Source organism: Haemaphysalis longicornis, unplaced genomic scaffold, assembly GCF_048455015.1.
Source record: "Haemaphysalis longicornis isolate Haplotype H1 unplaced genomic scaffold, Haemaphysalis longicornis Haplotype H1 scaffold_6, whole genome shotgun sequence".
Taxonomy (NCBI): domain Eukaryota; kingdom Metazoa; phylum Arthropoda; class Arachnida; order Ixodida; family Ixodidae; genus Haemaphysalis; species Haemaphysalis longicornis.
Genome location: NW_027526407.1, coordinates 168,728,322 through 168,739,839, shown reverse-complemented (window position 1 = coordinate 168,739,839; position 11,518 = coordinate 168,728,322). Strand labels below are relative to the sequence as shown.

The 11,518-nt window shown below is 51.9% G+C and overlaps 1 protein-coding gene across 4 annotated transcripts; it reads right to left on the bottom strand.

The window, feature by feature from the left end:
* Positions 1–244: 244 nt before the first annotated feature.
* Positions 245–11,193, bottom strand: LOC144141257 (uncharacterized). Of its 4 annotated transcripts, none has more exons than XR_013316501.1 (3): positions 10,956–11,190; positions 10,259–10,345; positions 251–408 (listed from the first exon to the last, which is right to left on the bottom strand). XR_013316501.1 is itself a non-coding variant. In XM_077672822.1 (2 exons), exon 1 carries the CDS (start codon positions 3,587–3,589, stop codon positions 3,221–3,223), a length of 369 nt encoding a protein of 122 aa, XP_077528948.1. In that variant the 5' UTR covers positions 3,590–3,754; the 3' UTR covers positions 245–408; positions 3,175–3,220. The 4 variants fall into 4 exon arrangements, 1 of the variants encoding a protein (XP_077528948.1); XR_013316503.1 differs by lacking the exon at positions 251–408 and adding an exon at positions 5,519–5,652 and having other exon boundaries at positions 10,956–11,193; XR_013316502.1 differs by lacking the exon at positions 251–408 and adding an exon at positions 5,522–5,667 and having other exon boundaries at positions 10,956–11,191.
* Between the last annotated feature and the right edge of the window lie 325 nt (positions 11,194–11,518).

Genomic DNA, 11,518 nt, shown 5'->3' with positions numbered 1-11,518 from the left:
TGCAGTACAACTAATCATGACTTTTATCATATTTTGTTCAGAAATTGTAATATTTAGAAAGTATTCAGCTGAATAAAAATGTTATTTCAGTAGCATGCGCAATCAACAGGGCCTCAATGACTCTCACCACGTGGTTCACTTGTTTCTGTCACAAATAACCTGATTGCCGCCACATTCCACCCAAGACGAAGGTAACATATCCTCTGGGATTATGAATATTTAAAATGCCTTACGAGTAAGTGCTAAGCACATGAATTTGTGGCAATAAAACCGAAGATCCCTCTGCGGCATCCTTCACTTGGGGCAGCGCTTGATCACAAACTTCGAGAAGTTGAAAAATGCTCCATGCGCCGCTCCAGCCAGCAGAAACAATGCAGGACGCAAGTTGGTAGGTGGACCGTTGGCATCCTGCGATTGTGAAGATTTTTTTAGTAGATGCACTTTTTTTTGTACCACTGTTCATTTTTCCGTTAACAAGCAGCTGAACTCCTGCAGGTTCTACGAATCATACAAGCATAATAAAACGCAGCAATGCAGAACAATTGGCAGGGTTACCTCAATTTTTCTTTTATAGGAATGAAAAGAATGTAGGTAATCTATACACAACTACAATCAAACCTTTCAATTTTTACCTACTTCACTCCTAACAAGCACACATACACGTTAGACATGTGAGAAAGCTGCTAAATTTATGCCCACAAACTTAATCAGGCATCAGAAATCGGCAGGGAACGACGTGTCACCTTTAAATGGCACTTTTTTCGTTTAAAACACTAAAATGGGCGAGAAAGACCCATAACTATGATTTGGTACACTTATCTGGTATGGTTTTCAGGCAATGCTTACATCTCACTTCAGTACCTTCAGGTGGTGGAGATCTTTGAAAACTCATTGCGGGCAAGTGGGTTGTGTTCAAGCTCTCGTATCTTGCCAGCATATGCTGGATTCCAGCATTCCCAAATCAACGTGACGACTCGAATGTGATGGATGCAAGAGAAAGAATAAGCACACGCCAAGGGCGTAGCCGGGGGGGGGGGGTAAGGGAGGGGGGGTCCCGGTGCCCCCCCCCTCATAATGTTTTATGTCAAGGCTGAAGTTATCTTTGTGGGTGTTCTTTTCCCCGGGGCTTCTCCTCCAAGCCGCTGCAGCGCTGAGGATCTCACCCCGGGTATCTCCAACCGACAAACTCAGCCTCCGATCAAAACTATACATTTATTTACAGCCCAGTGGGCGGCTAAAAAACAGTGCTCAGGCGGAGCTCGAAGACGAGGGGCGAGCTCTCCTGTGCCCGGACCGCGTCTCTCTCGTCTCCTTGTCTTCATATTCCCTCCACCCTGACGCTGGGGGCCAGGGAAGAGGGAAAAGCGAGTCCTTCATGGGAACCCCATGTGGTGGCCATTAGCGCATCCGGTGCGAGCAGGCGCGACCCTCCTCGGAATGCGGGGAGTTTCAAGGCGCCGCGTGACACGACACGTGCGTTCAATTTCTGTGCTGCTCGTCCCAGGGCCCACGCCAGTTCATGCGTCGAAGTGCCCGACACCTCCACCGCCACTGTGAAACATAACTTCAGGAATGTTTCACACACCACACACACTTTGCGAGCGTGCTCCATCGTTCCTTCAATTGGCGACACAACAATGAGCACGGCCAGTGCCCCTTGACCCTGGCTGCAGGTCACCATGACAAATTAGGCACAATCCTCACATAGCTCATTCAGAGCGAGCGGCCTTTAGAATGCGGTACGCACCGGCCGTCGTCGTCCGAAAACGCCCTTGCCATGCGCCGCACACCCTCACACAACAGTATCATGGGCCCCTCTCCTCCTCGCTTCCTCGCTCGGGAAGGGACCACTGCTGGCTCGTCACCATGCGTTGAAGCCACTCTGCACTGAGGTGAAGCTGACTGACGCTTTCGCCTCTTTCTAGGCGAACCCTCGGGTTCGGCCGCTTCTGCGCTCGGAGCGCCGTGCTCCACTACGCACCGTTGGTCAGCGTAAGCAGGAGAGGACTGCTTAGCGGCTACGTCAACGCTGACATGAAATGCTGTAGGGGCTATCTCTTCAGCCACTCCTACAGACCTACCTCAACTGCCCTGGGCTGCATTACATGAGCGGCCGTACCCTGATTTACATTTTCCTCGCTGAATTCGCTGGAGCTCCCTATGGCAATCACATTGTCGGTACTCGACATTTGGGTATCTCGAGAAACACAAGATACAGTGTGCGTGACACCATCTGCATCCGATTCCTCGCGCGATTCCCGTGCTGCTGCATCCTGCAATGCAACTGGCCGCTCGCCCACGCTCCCGGAACGTTCTCCCTCTCTGAATGCGGTGACAACGGGCTCACGCTCGACTGAAACCAGCCCCTTCACAACGGCTGATTTAAGAACTTCATAGTTCTTCCCCTCCTTCCTGTGCGAACCCTCGTGTTCGGCCGCTACTGCACCCCTGTGCGTGCACAAAGCGCCGTTCTCTACCACACAACGTTGTGTGAAGCAAGGAGTAGCGAGGGGCTCATCGGCAACATGAACAATAACATGCGACGCTGCGGAGCCTTTCTCTCTTGCCATCAGCTTCATCACGGGCATGCGCACACTCTCATTCAACTTTGACTGCCTGTCATTTACCAACGCAGCCTCGCGCGTAACACCTTCCTTCATCTCCATCTTTATTTCGGTGAAATTCTCTAAGCGGGATGCTTCACTATCCTGCTCCCCGGTTGCAGAAAATCTCAACGCCCACGAAGGAACGTGCGCCACTATCCTATCTTCGCCTTTCCACGTGACTCTGATCGTGGCGGATCCCGCGAAACAGGAGGACTACGCGCGCCCAGTGAATGGGTTCCACCCAGCGCATCTTTCGGCGTACCGGAGCACCCCAGTTCACTCTCTCCCCGAGTGCTGAACATTACTGTTTGAGCAATCGGTGAGGTAGGAACATTGTTAGCTCTCTTGAAACGTCCACTCTTCGAACGTTCCGCTGCTAACTCTGCCTCAGCGATTCTCAATTTCGCCAGCAATAGCGCCTTCTGCTCAGCGAACGACATTGCAATGCTTGCTGTCCCTGCAACGTTCATGCACGCTTCCTAATCCTCATCATTATCTCGCGGCTACACCTAGATAGCCGCTAGATGTCATGGTGAACCGCAGACCCAGCATCAAACGAGGCACTGACCTGTATAGCTCGGCGCCTGTAGAGATGCCGCACCGGTGCAGATGGGTTATCCGTTTATGCACCGCTCCTTCCGCCGAGGTGTCCACCAAACAATCGCCCGCCGACTTCTCGCCTGCCGCTTCTCCTTCAGTGGGCTGCTGATGCCTCCACTGACCGCTCGCCAAGCTGCTTCTCCGCTGCTCAGCAGGCCGCAGAGATTGCCTCGGTCTCCGTTGAGACGTCCGTTGAGCGCCGCTCGAGCCGCTTCTCCACCTGGGTGGCGAGCTCGCTGCTCCTGCAGATCTTGTTCAGCAGGCTGCCGCTCTCCGTTGAGAAGTCCGCTGAGCGCCGGTCGAGCCGCTTCTCCACCAGGCTGACGAGCTCGCTGCTCCCGCCGATCCCGTTCAGCAGGCCGCGACTTCTCCGCCGGCTCCATCTCGCCCGCCGGCTGGCTGAGTCGTCGCTGTTGAAGATCCTGTCGACTGCGCCAGTTATCTTCTTGGATGTTCTTTTCCCCGGGGCTTCTCCTCCAAGCCGCTGCAGCGCTGAGGATCTCACCCCGGGTATCTCCAACCGACAAACTCAGCCTCCGATCAAAACTGTACATTTATTTACAGCCCAGTGGGCGGCTAAAAAACAGTGCTCAGGCGGAGCTCGAAGACGACGGGCCGAGCTCTCCTGTGCCCGGACCGCGTCTCTCTCGTCTCCTTGTCTTCATATTCCCTCCACCCTGACGCTGGGGGCCAGGGAATAGGGAAAAGAGAGTCCTTCGTGGGGGTCCAACCCCATGTGGTGGCCAATAGCGCATCCGGTGCGAGCAGGCGCGACCTTCCTCGGGATGCGCGGAGTTTCAAGGCGCCGAGCGACACGTGCGTTCAATTTCTGTGCCGCTCGTCCCGGGGCTCGCGCCAGTTCGTGCGTCAAAGGAGTGTGGGCATGCCCGTGAAAAAGCTGATAGCCAGAGAAACAGCCTCAGCTGCGTCGCATGTTCTAATTCATGTGACCGATGAGCCCCTCTCTACTCCTTGCGTCACACAACGGTGTGTGGTAGAGAACGGCGCTTCGTGCGCGAACGGTGGTTCAGTAGCGGCTGAACGCGAGGGTTCGCACATTAAGGAGCGGAAGAACTATGAGGTTCTTAAATCAGCCGTTCTGAAGGGACGGAGACTGGCTTCAGTTGAGCGTGAGCCTGTCGTCGCACCGTGCGGAGACAGAGAACATCCTGGGAGCGTGGCCGAGCGGCCAGTAGCTTTGCAGGATGCGGCAGCACGGGAATCGCGTGAAGAATCGGATGCAGTTGGTGTCGTGCACACTGCATCGTGTGTTTCTGGAGGTCCCCGAATGTCGAGTCCCGAAAATATGATTGCCATGGGAAGCTCCAGCGAATTGAGAGAGGGAAGTGCAAATCAGGGTACGGCCGCTCATGTAACGCAGCCCCAGGCAGTTGCAGGTAGAACTGCAGTGACTGAAGAGATAGCCTCTCCGGCATTGCATGACCGCATTAACGTGCCCACGAAGCAGCCCTCTGCTGCTTACCCTGACCAAAGGTGTGTCGTAGAGAATGACACCTCGTGCGCGTACGGTGGGTCAGAAGCGGCCAAACCCGAGGGTTCGCCTGGAAAGAGGCGCAAGCGTCAGTCAGCTTCACCTCAGTGCAGAGTGGCTCCAACGCATGCTGACGACCCAGCAGTGGTCCCTTCCCGAGCGAGGAAGAGAGGGGCCCCTGATACTGTTGTGTGAGGGTGTGCGGCGCATGGCAAGGGCATTTTCGGACGACGACGGCCGGTGCGTACCGCATTCTAAAGGCCGCTCGCTCTGAATGAGCTATGTGAGGATTGTGCCTAATTTGTCATGGTGACCTGCAGCCAGGGTCAAGAGGCACTGGCCGTGCTGATTGTTGTGTCGTCAACTGAAGGAACGATGGTGCACGGGCCAAATGTGTGTGTGGTGTGTGTTTCGTGTGTGAAACATTCCTGAAGGTATGTTTCACAGTGGCGGTGGAGGTGTCGGGCGCTTCGACGCACGAACTGGCGCGGGCCCCGGGACGAGCGGCACAGAAATTGAACGCACGTGTCGCTTGCCGCCTTGAAACTCCGCGCATCCCGAGGAAGGTCACGCCTGCTCGCACTGGATGCGCTAATGGCCACCACATGGGGTTGGACCCCCACGAAGGACTCGCTTTTCCCTCTTCCCTAGCCCCCAGCGTCAGGGTGGAGGGAAGATGAAGACAAGGAGACGACATCGGGAGACGTGGTGCAGGCGCAGGAGAGCTCGGCCCGTCGTCTTCGAGCTCCGCCTGAGCACTGTTTTTTAGTCGCCCGCCGGGCTGTAAATAAATGTACAGTTTTGTATCGGAGGCTGGGTTTGTCGGTTGAGGATACCCGGGGTCAGATCCTCAGCGCTACTGCGGCTTGGAGGAGAAGCCCCGGGGAAAAGAACATCCAAGAAGATAACTGCTGGGCTGCGGTTTAAGCAGCCTGAAAAACCGCCTGAAGTCACCTGCAGGCGCGGAACCTGCAGTTTTAAGGACATTCTTGCTCATATAAAGCTGAAAACAAGGGCTATGTCAACGTCTGATCCCTGCACCCGCTCCAGATGCTGTACCTGTCAACATATACAGGCCGGCTGCATTTCGCGCCGGATACACCGACAAGCGCTGGGAACCTGCCACGAGCCAATCGAAACAGCGCCACTGTTTCAATGGCGGAACAGCACGGCCGGGGAATGGCAGAACATCAGGAAAAGCCTCATATAGGCTTACATGTTGTCGGGAGCGTGTCATTCCTTGTCTTTACACTGGTACAAAGTATAATCACATGACAGAGCACGTCGCTGTATTTTGTTCAGTCAACTATCAATCCTTGATATGTTTACTTTTCTACCGACATCGCATTTCATTGACTATTGCAGATCCATAATTTCTGCTGCATAAAAAGCATTGCTCTGCCCATCTTGTATTTCCTCCACATCAACAAAACTACACAATTCTCCCTAATGCGGAGCTTTGTTTTTTTTTGGCACTATTCCAGTTTCCTTGACCTCCCTCTTGGTTAGAATCAGCATTCTGTATTTGCTTAACCGGAGTTTTACTGAAGCCATGTCTGTTTCGATTTAACAGATACAAATATAATGAAATTTAAGAAACGTGCAACAAGCTCAACATTCAACAGCAGTGCAATAAGGTGTTCCGCTTAGCGAAAGTTTACTACTCGCGCTACTAGCACAAAAAATAACAAAAGGCGATTACTTAAGGACGAAGACGCACATTTGCTAGTTTCACCGCCATAATATACGAATGCGCCGCATGTACAGTCCACTGCGATTCGGAGGTTGTCGCGGGAAAGCTACTCTTTCAAACGAAGCAGGAAGAACAACAGCTTTAGCAAATATTCCATGCAAGTTTTGTTATCATTGGTGTAGATAAAGGGCAACCAAGTCCAAGTCTGTGCTTGGTAACAACGAATGTACAGGGCCGTCCACGCTAGGTGCGAACACGGCGCAGCGTGGCCTCGCTCAGCGGAGCGCCAGCGCACAATCCACGGCCGCGCATCGAAGCTAAGCGGCGCAGGCGCACAGGGGCTTGGAGGCGGGGCTTCGTGTAGTCTGCTAGAGCGGGAGAGCGCCGTGCCTGCTTTGCTGTGAAGCACGCCTAACTGTAGGCTTGCCTGTAGCGTCTAAGCGCGCTGCGACGGCGTTGCAGGAAAGCGCACTTTCCTTACTACGGCGCGTTGTGTAGTTTCTGCGTACGAGAACCCACAGCTTCCGCTTTTCAGTTCCGCGGTGCAGGTTAAATGCAAGTATTGTTGCAAACATTTCAGGACTGGCGGCTTGGTTTGGTTCAACGAGAGACGCTGTATAGAACGGCATCGTATAATTTCGGCCACTAGGATTGATTTAATGCTTACTGGCATTACGCAGAACATAATTGTCTGTGCATTTCGCCTCCGTGGAATTTCGGTCACAGCGGCTGGGTTTCGATCTGCCGAATTTCTTCCAGATGTGTATTGGCTTTTTTCAAACATATGAATATCGCGCATCGTTGAGATGGTTCAAGGAGTCGCGGGAAGTACGGGTCTTACCATAAAGGAGGATGCGCACAGGTGGCAACAAAGGGAGGGGCCGCTTTCTCCAAATAACTAGCCATGTAGGGAGCGCAACCAATGACGTATGCATTATAATTTAGCACACTAGAGTGGGACCGGTCCAGGATTCGACCGTAGAGTAGACGATTGTGCTGGGGGCGTGACTTCCTGGCTGGGCGACTGCTTGAACCATCTCGACGATGCGCGATATTCATATGTTTGAAAAAAGGCAATACACATCTGGAAGAAATTCGGCAGATCGAAACCCAGCCGCTGTGACCAAAATTCCACGGAGGCGAAATGCACAGACAATTATGTTCTGCGTAATGCCAGTGAGCATTAAATAAATCCTAGTGGCCGAAATTATACGATGCCGTTCTATACAGCGTCTCTCATTGAACTAAACCAAGCCAGTCCTGAAATGTTTGCAACAATACTTGCATTTAACCTGCACCGCGGAACTGAAATGCGGAAGCTGTGGGTTCTCGTAGGCAGAAACTACACAACGCGCCGCAGTAAGGAAAGTGCGATTTCCCGCAATGCTGTCGCAGCGCGCTTAGACGCTACAGGCAAGCCTACAGTTAGGCGTGCTTCACAACAAAGCAGGCACGGCGCTCTCCCGCGGTAGCAGACGACACGAAGCCCCACCTCCAAGCCCCTGTGCGCCTGCGCCGCTTAGCTTCGATGCGCGGCCGCGGATTGTGCGCTGGCGCTCCGCGGAGCAAGGTCACGCTGCGCCGTGTTCGCACCTAGCGTGGACCGCCCTGTACAGCTTGAAACCCAAAGGGTGGCAAGTCAGTCGTGCAGGCCATTGTTGTATCATGGAACAGCCAACAAGGGAGCGAAGAGTATGAAATCTCGATTTTCATGGTTCCGAAACGAAACTGTGGGCTGGTGGCATGCTTGGCCGCTCGATAACCTTCAAATCGTGCTCGACTGTACTTAATAGCTGACAAGAAAACTTAATAGTCCCTTTTCTAAAACACGAGAATCTTGATAGCAAACATTCAGTGTTGGCCTCCACTTCCGCCTGACGAACTTCGGGGTCCGCGCGCCACTCACGAGCGCACTCATGATCACACTCACGAGCGCGGGTCCGCCTAACCACCTGCTCTGCGGACGAATGAATCGCCCGTGGTCTGCCCCTAGACCAGCGAACAGCAATTTAGCTGATCATCACTATCATCACCATCTAAGCTCCTTAAAGGAGCCATGAAGAGAAAATACAACTTCGTTTAATTTGAAAGAACTAGGATTCAGTATGTCACTCAGCTCCATTAGAGCCGCAAAATATGTTTTTTAACGAAAAAAAAAGCAAGAAGTATTTAAAAACTTTCAAATTTTGCGCCGCAGTGACGTGTTATGAGCAAGAATGACGTCATACGGGCCCACAATAAAACATAATTTTCAGTGCCTTAACTGCACGTTAACGTTCAAGTGATGCGGTCAAATGAAACTAGAGGCCGGATTACAGACGTCCAGTCATGTGCCGTCGCGACAGGTCAGTTAGGCGGCCGCCAATCGCACAAACAAGGTTCCGTGACGTCATAGATAAGTTGCGGGAAATTGGCTAGGGGGTCGCGACTGCTTCAAACGTTTTCCTTAATATCTCCGTTATTTGTTCGAAGATTGCGATGATATTGGGATCATTGTTATCAGGACTAAGCAGTCTTTCTAATAAACCCAACTTGTATTTTGTCTTCATGGCTCCTTTAAGGTGGGCTTTACAGGTAGTGTTGAGCATACACAAATCGCATGTTAAAGTCAGTTATTTCAAGCTTCGTTTGCAAAACAACGCGCAAGATGCCTTGCCTACATATTTCCCCGTCCCATTTTTTGGTCGACCACCCCCCCCCCCTCCCCCCGAAAAAAATTCCTGGCTACGCGCCTGGCACACGCCCAATCAGGAGTACGTTCAGCATGCACGTCGGTTGTTTAAAAAAAAAGGGTGTAATGTATTGCTCAGAAGACTCAATGCTTGCACGCATCTTGGAGCAGCAACGGCCTTGGCAGATGTGTTTGAGTGGTTTTCTTCTCTCATAACATCCACAGTGCTTTCAGGAAAAGCCCCAGGACTAGCAATTAGCATGTTCCACTTAAGAATAATGCTGCTTATACTTTACACTTTCAAATCTTTTTCTTTGTGGAAGGATGTTTCTTTATTGGCGGTACAGCACTAGCGTGCGTAAATCGCAGCCTTCAGAACTCCAATCAGGCCTCTTTAAATGGTACAGTCTTTGTCAAAATTTTGTGGGCCACGGCGACCGTGGCCGGAGCAGGCGCGCGGCCAGACAGGGGCGCTGCGCTTGCCGCTGTCGGCTGGTTGCGCGGCTAAAGAGAGCGAGGGGAACTTTTGTTCTTGCTTTTGTAGTGTGTCCGGCGCCACAAGTGCTGCGCAAAGTGCCTGCGCTGAAGCGAAGTGCGCCTTCTCTGAGAAAGCGGCCCCGCTGCACTTATCGCGCCAGCCATACTACGAAAGGAAGCGCGAAATTTCCCCTCCCTCTCTTTAGCCGCGTAACCAGCCGACAGCGGCAAGAGCAGCGCCCCTGCTCGGCCGCGCGCCTGCTCCAGCCACGGTCGCCGTGGCCCACAAAATTTTGACAAAGACTGTACAGGCAGTTACATAACTATTTGAAAAAGTGGACTGCAAGGACTGTCAATTCACATGACAAACATCCAAAAAATAGCTGAAAACAGAACTGGTAAGGCTTTATCGAAGACTAAACTACAAAGGTAACAACATTTTGGTGTCACCACCTAAGAAATATGGCTTCACCGTAAACATGACTAACACCAGGAAGTTCGTATACATGGTGATTAACTGTTACGCCCGCATTATGATTTTGGGTGAAACTGAGTTTTCCGAAATTAACAAGAAAGGTTGCCATTTAGCGGCTACATGTTAGGTTATGCATGAAACACCAATAATTGTTACGGGGGCGAGAACTTGTACATTCAAGTGATCGAACATTATTCAAGTATGGTAGCCCACTGTGCTACCAAAACTGTGTTTGAAAACTTACGTTCTGGCGGCCAAACACTGTTGACAATGCTTGTGGCTCTTGTCCGGTTGAATGGAGGGACGTGATGTGCTCAGACCGTCCAGAGGTCTAAAACAGGATGACACATGATTACCACACAGGCAAGAATGGAAATTATTGGGTGCACGAATGTTACAACTCGGCAACACAATATTCAGCCAAAATCAATGCCCGCGTACCGCGGCACCGTACACATGGTGAGGTGGCTCGCCGCAAACGCAACGAAGCTTGCGAGGCGCGCACATTCGCTCGCAAACGATTCTCCCTCGCCACTCCCAACACGGCACAAATGACAGCGGTGATTAACGAAGCCGTAAACGCTGCGCAGCACAGTTTAGAGGAGTAGCCGCCCGTGTTCTGATAAACTACGCGTAAGACGTGGTTTGCAGTGGTGAACTCTGAAGCTGTTCAATGTAGTGCTGCGGAATGGGAAACGTTACTGAGTTACTGAGCGCCACTGCGTTTACTGAGCGCCAGTGCGTTCAGCGCTCAATGCAAGCACCACAATGTTCTTTCGCACATCGCCTTTCTAAAGACGAGCCCTCAAGGTTCAACCTCGCTAGTTCAGTTAAACAATTCACACACGCGGGCTCCTGTTAACGAATCCTTAAAGCGGCGCTGACAGCTACAAACGGCATCCAGTGAAAAGAAAGGCGGCAAATGTGTCGAGACAGCTTACCTGCAGGAAACGAAGCAGAAGAGCGAGCGACGTTCAGGGGCAAGCGCCGAACGAATTTAGCCGTCTTCAGGTGGCAAAGTTGTTCTCAAATACTTCATCGCGAAGTCGAACACGACAGACATAACCGAAGACGACGAGGTGTCCAATTAATCATAATAACTGCGCTTGTGTAACTGCACACCACAGTAAACAATCCATGAAAAACGGGTCACGGCATGGAGGGTCACGGGGTATCTGTTCCGGAATCCGGCCACGCCGCCGCGCGCCGTACTCAGGGTTTCGGCCGTTGGCAGGGAGTTGCGTAAAGAAATTAAAACGACAACAATAAATAATTGCCTCTTTTACTGACTACAACAGTAAATTATTATTTTTTGTGTGCAATTTAATAAAGAAGCTTAGATTTTTAAAGTTTACAAACACAAAACGCGGACTGAGTTTTTTGGCGCTCCATTTGAACGTTAAAAAAAGCAGCAGATAGTAATAGCATCCTCGATTAACCGCACCGGTGTGCACCGTCCGTCCTCGATAAACCGGGGCGCACCGTCGCGGGGCAATTTTTGGTT

Coding starts and splice junctions, on each gene's coding strand:
- LOC144141257 (XM_077672822.1), bottom strand. CDS start 3,589: ATGGAGCCGGCGGAGAAGTCGCGGCCTGCTGAACGGGATCGGCGGGAG.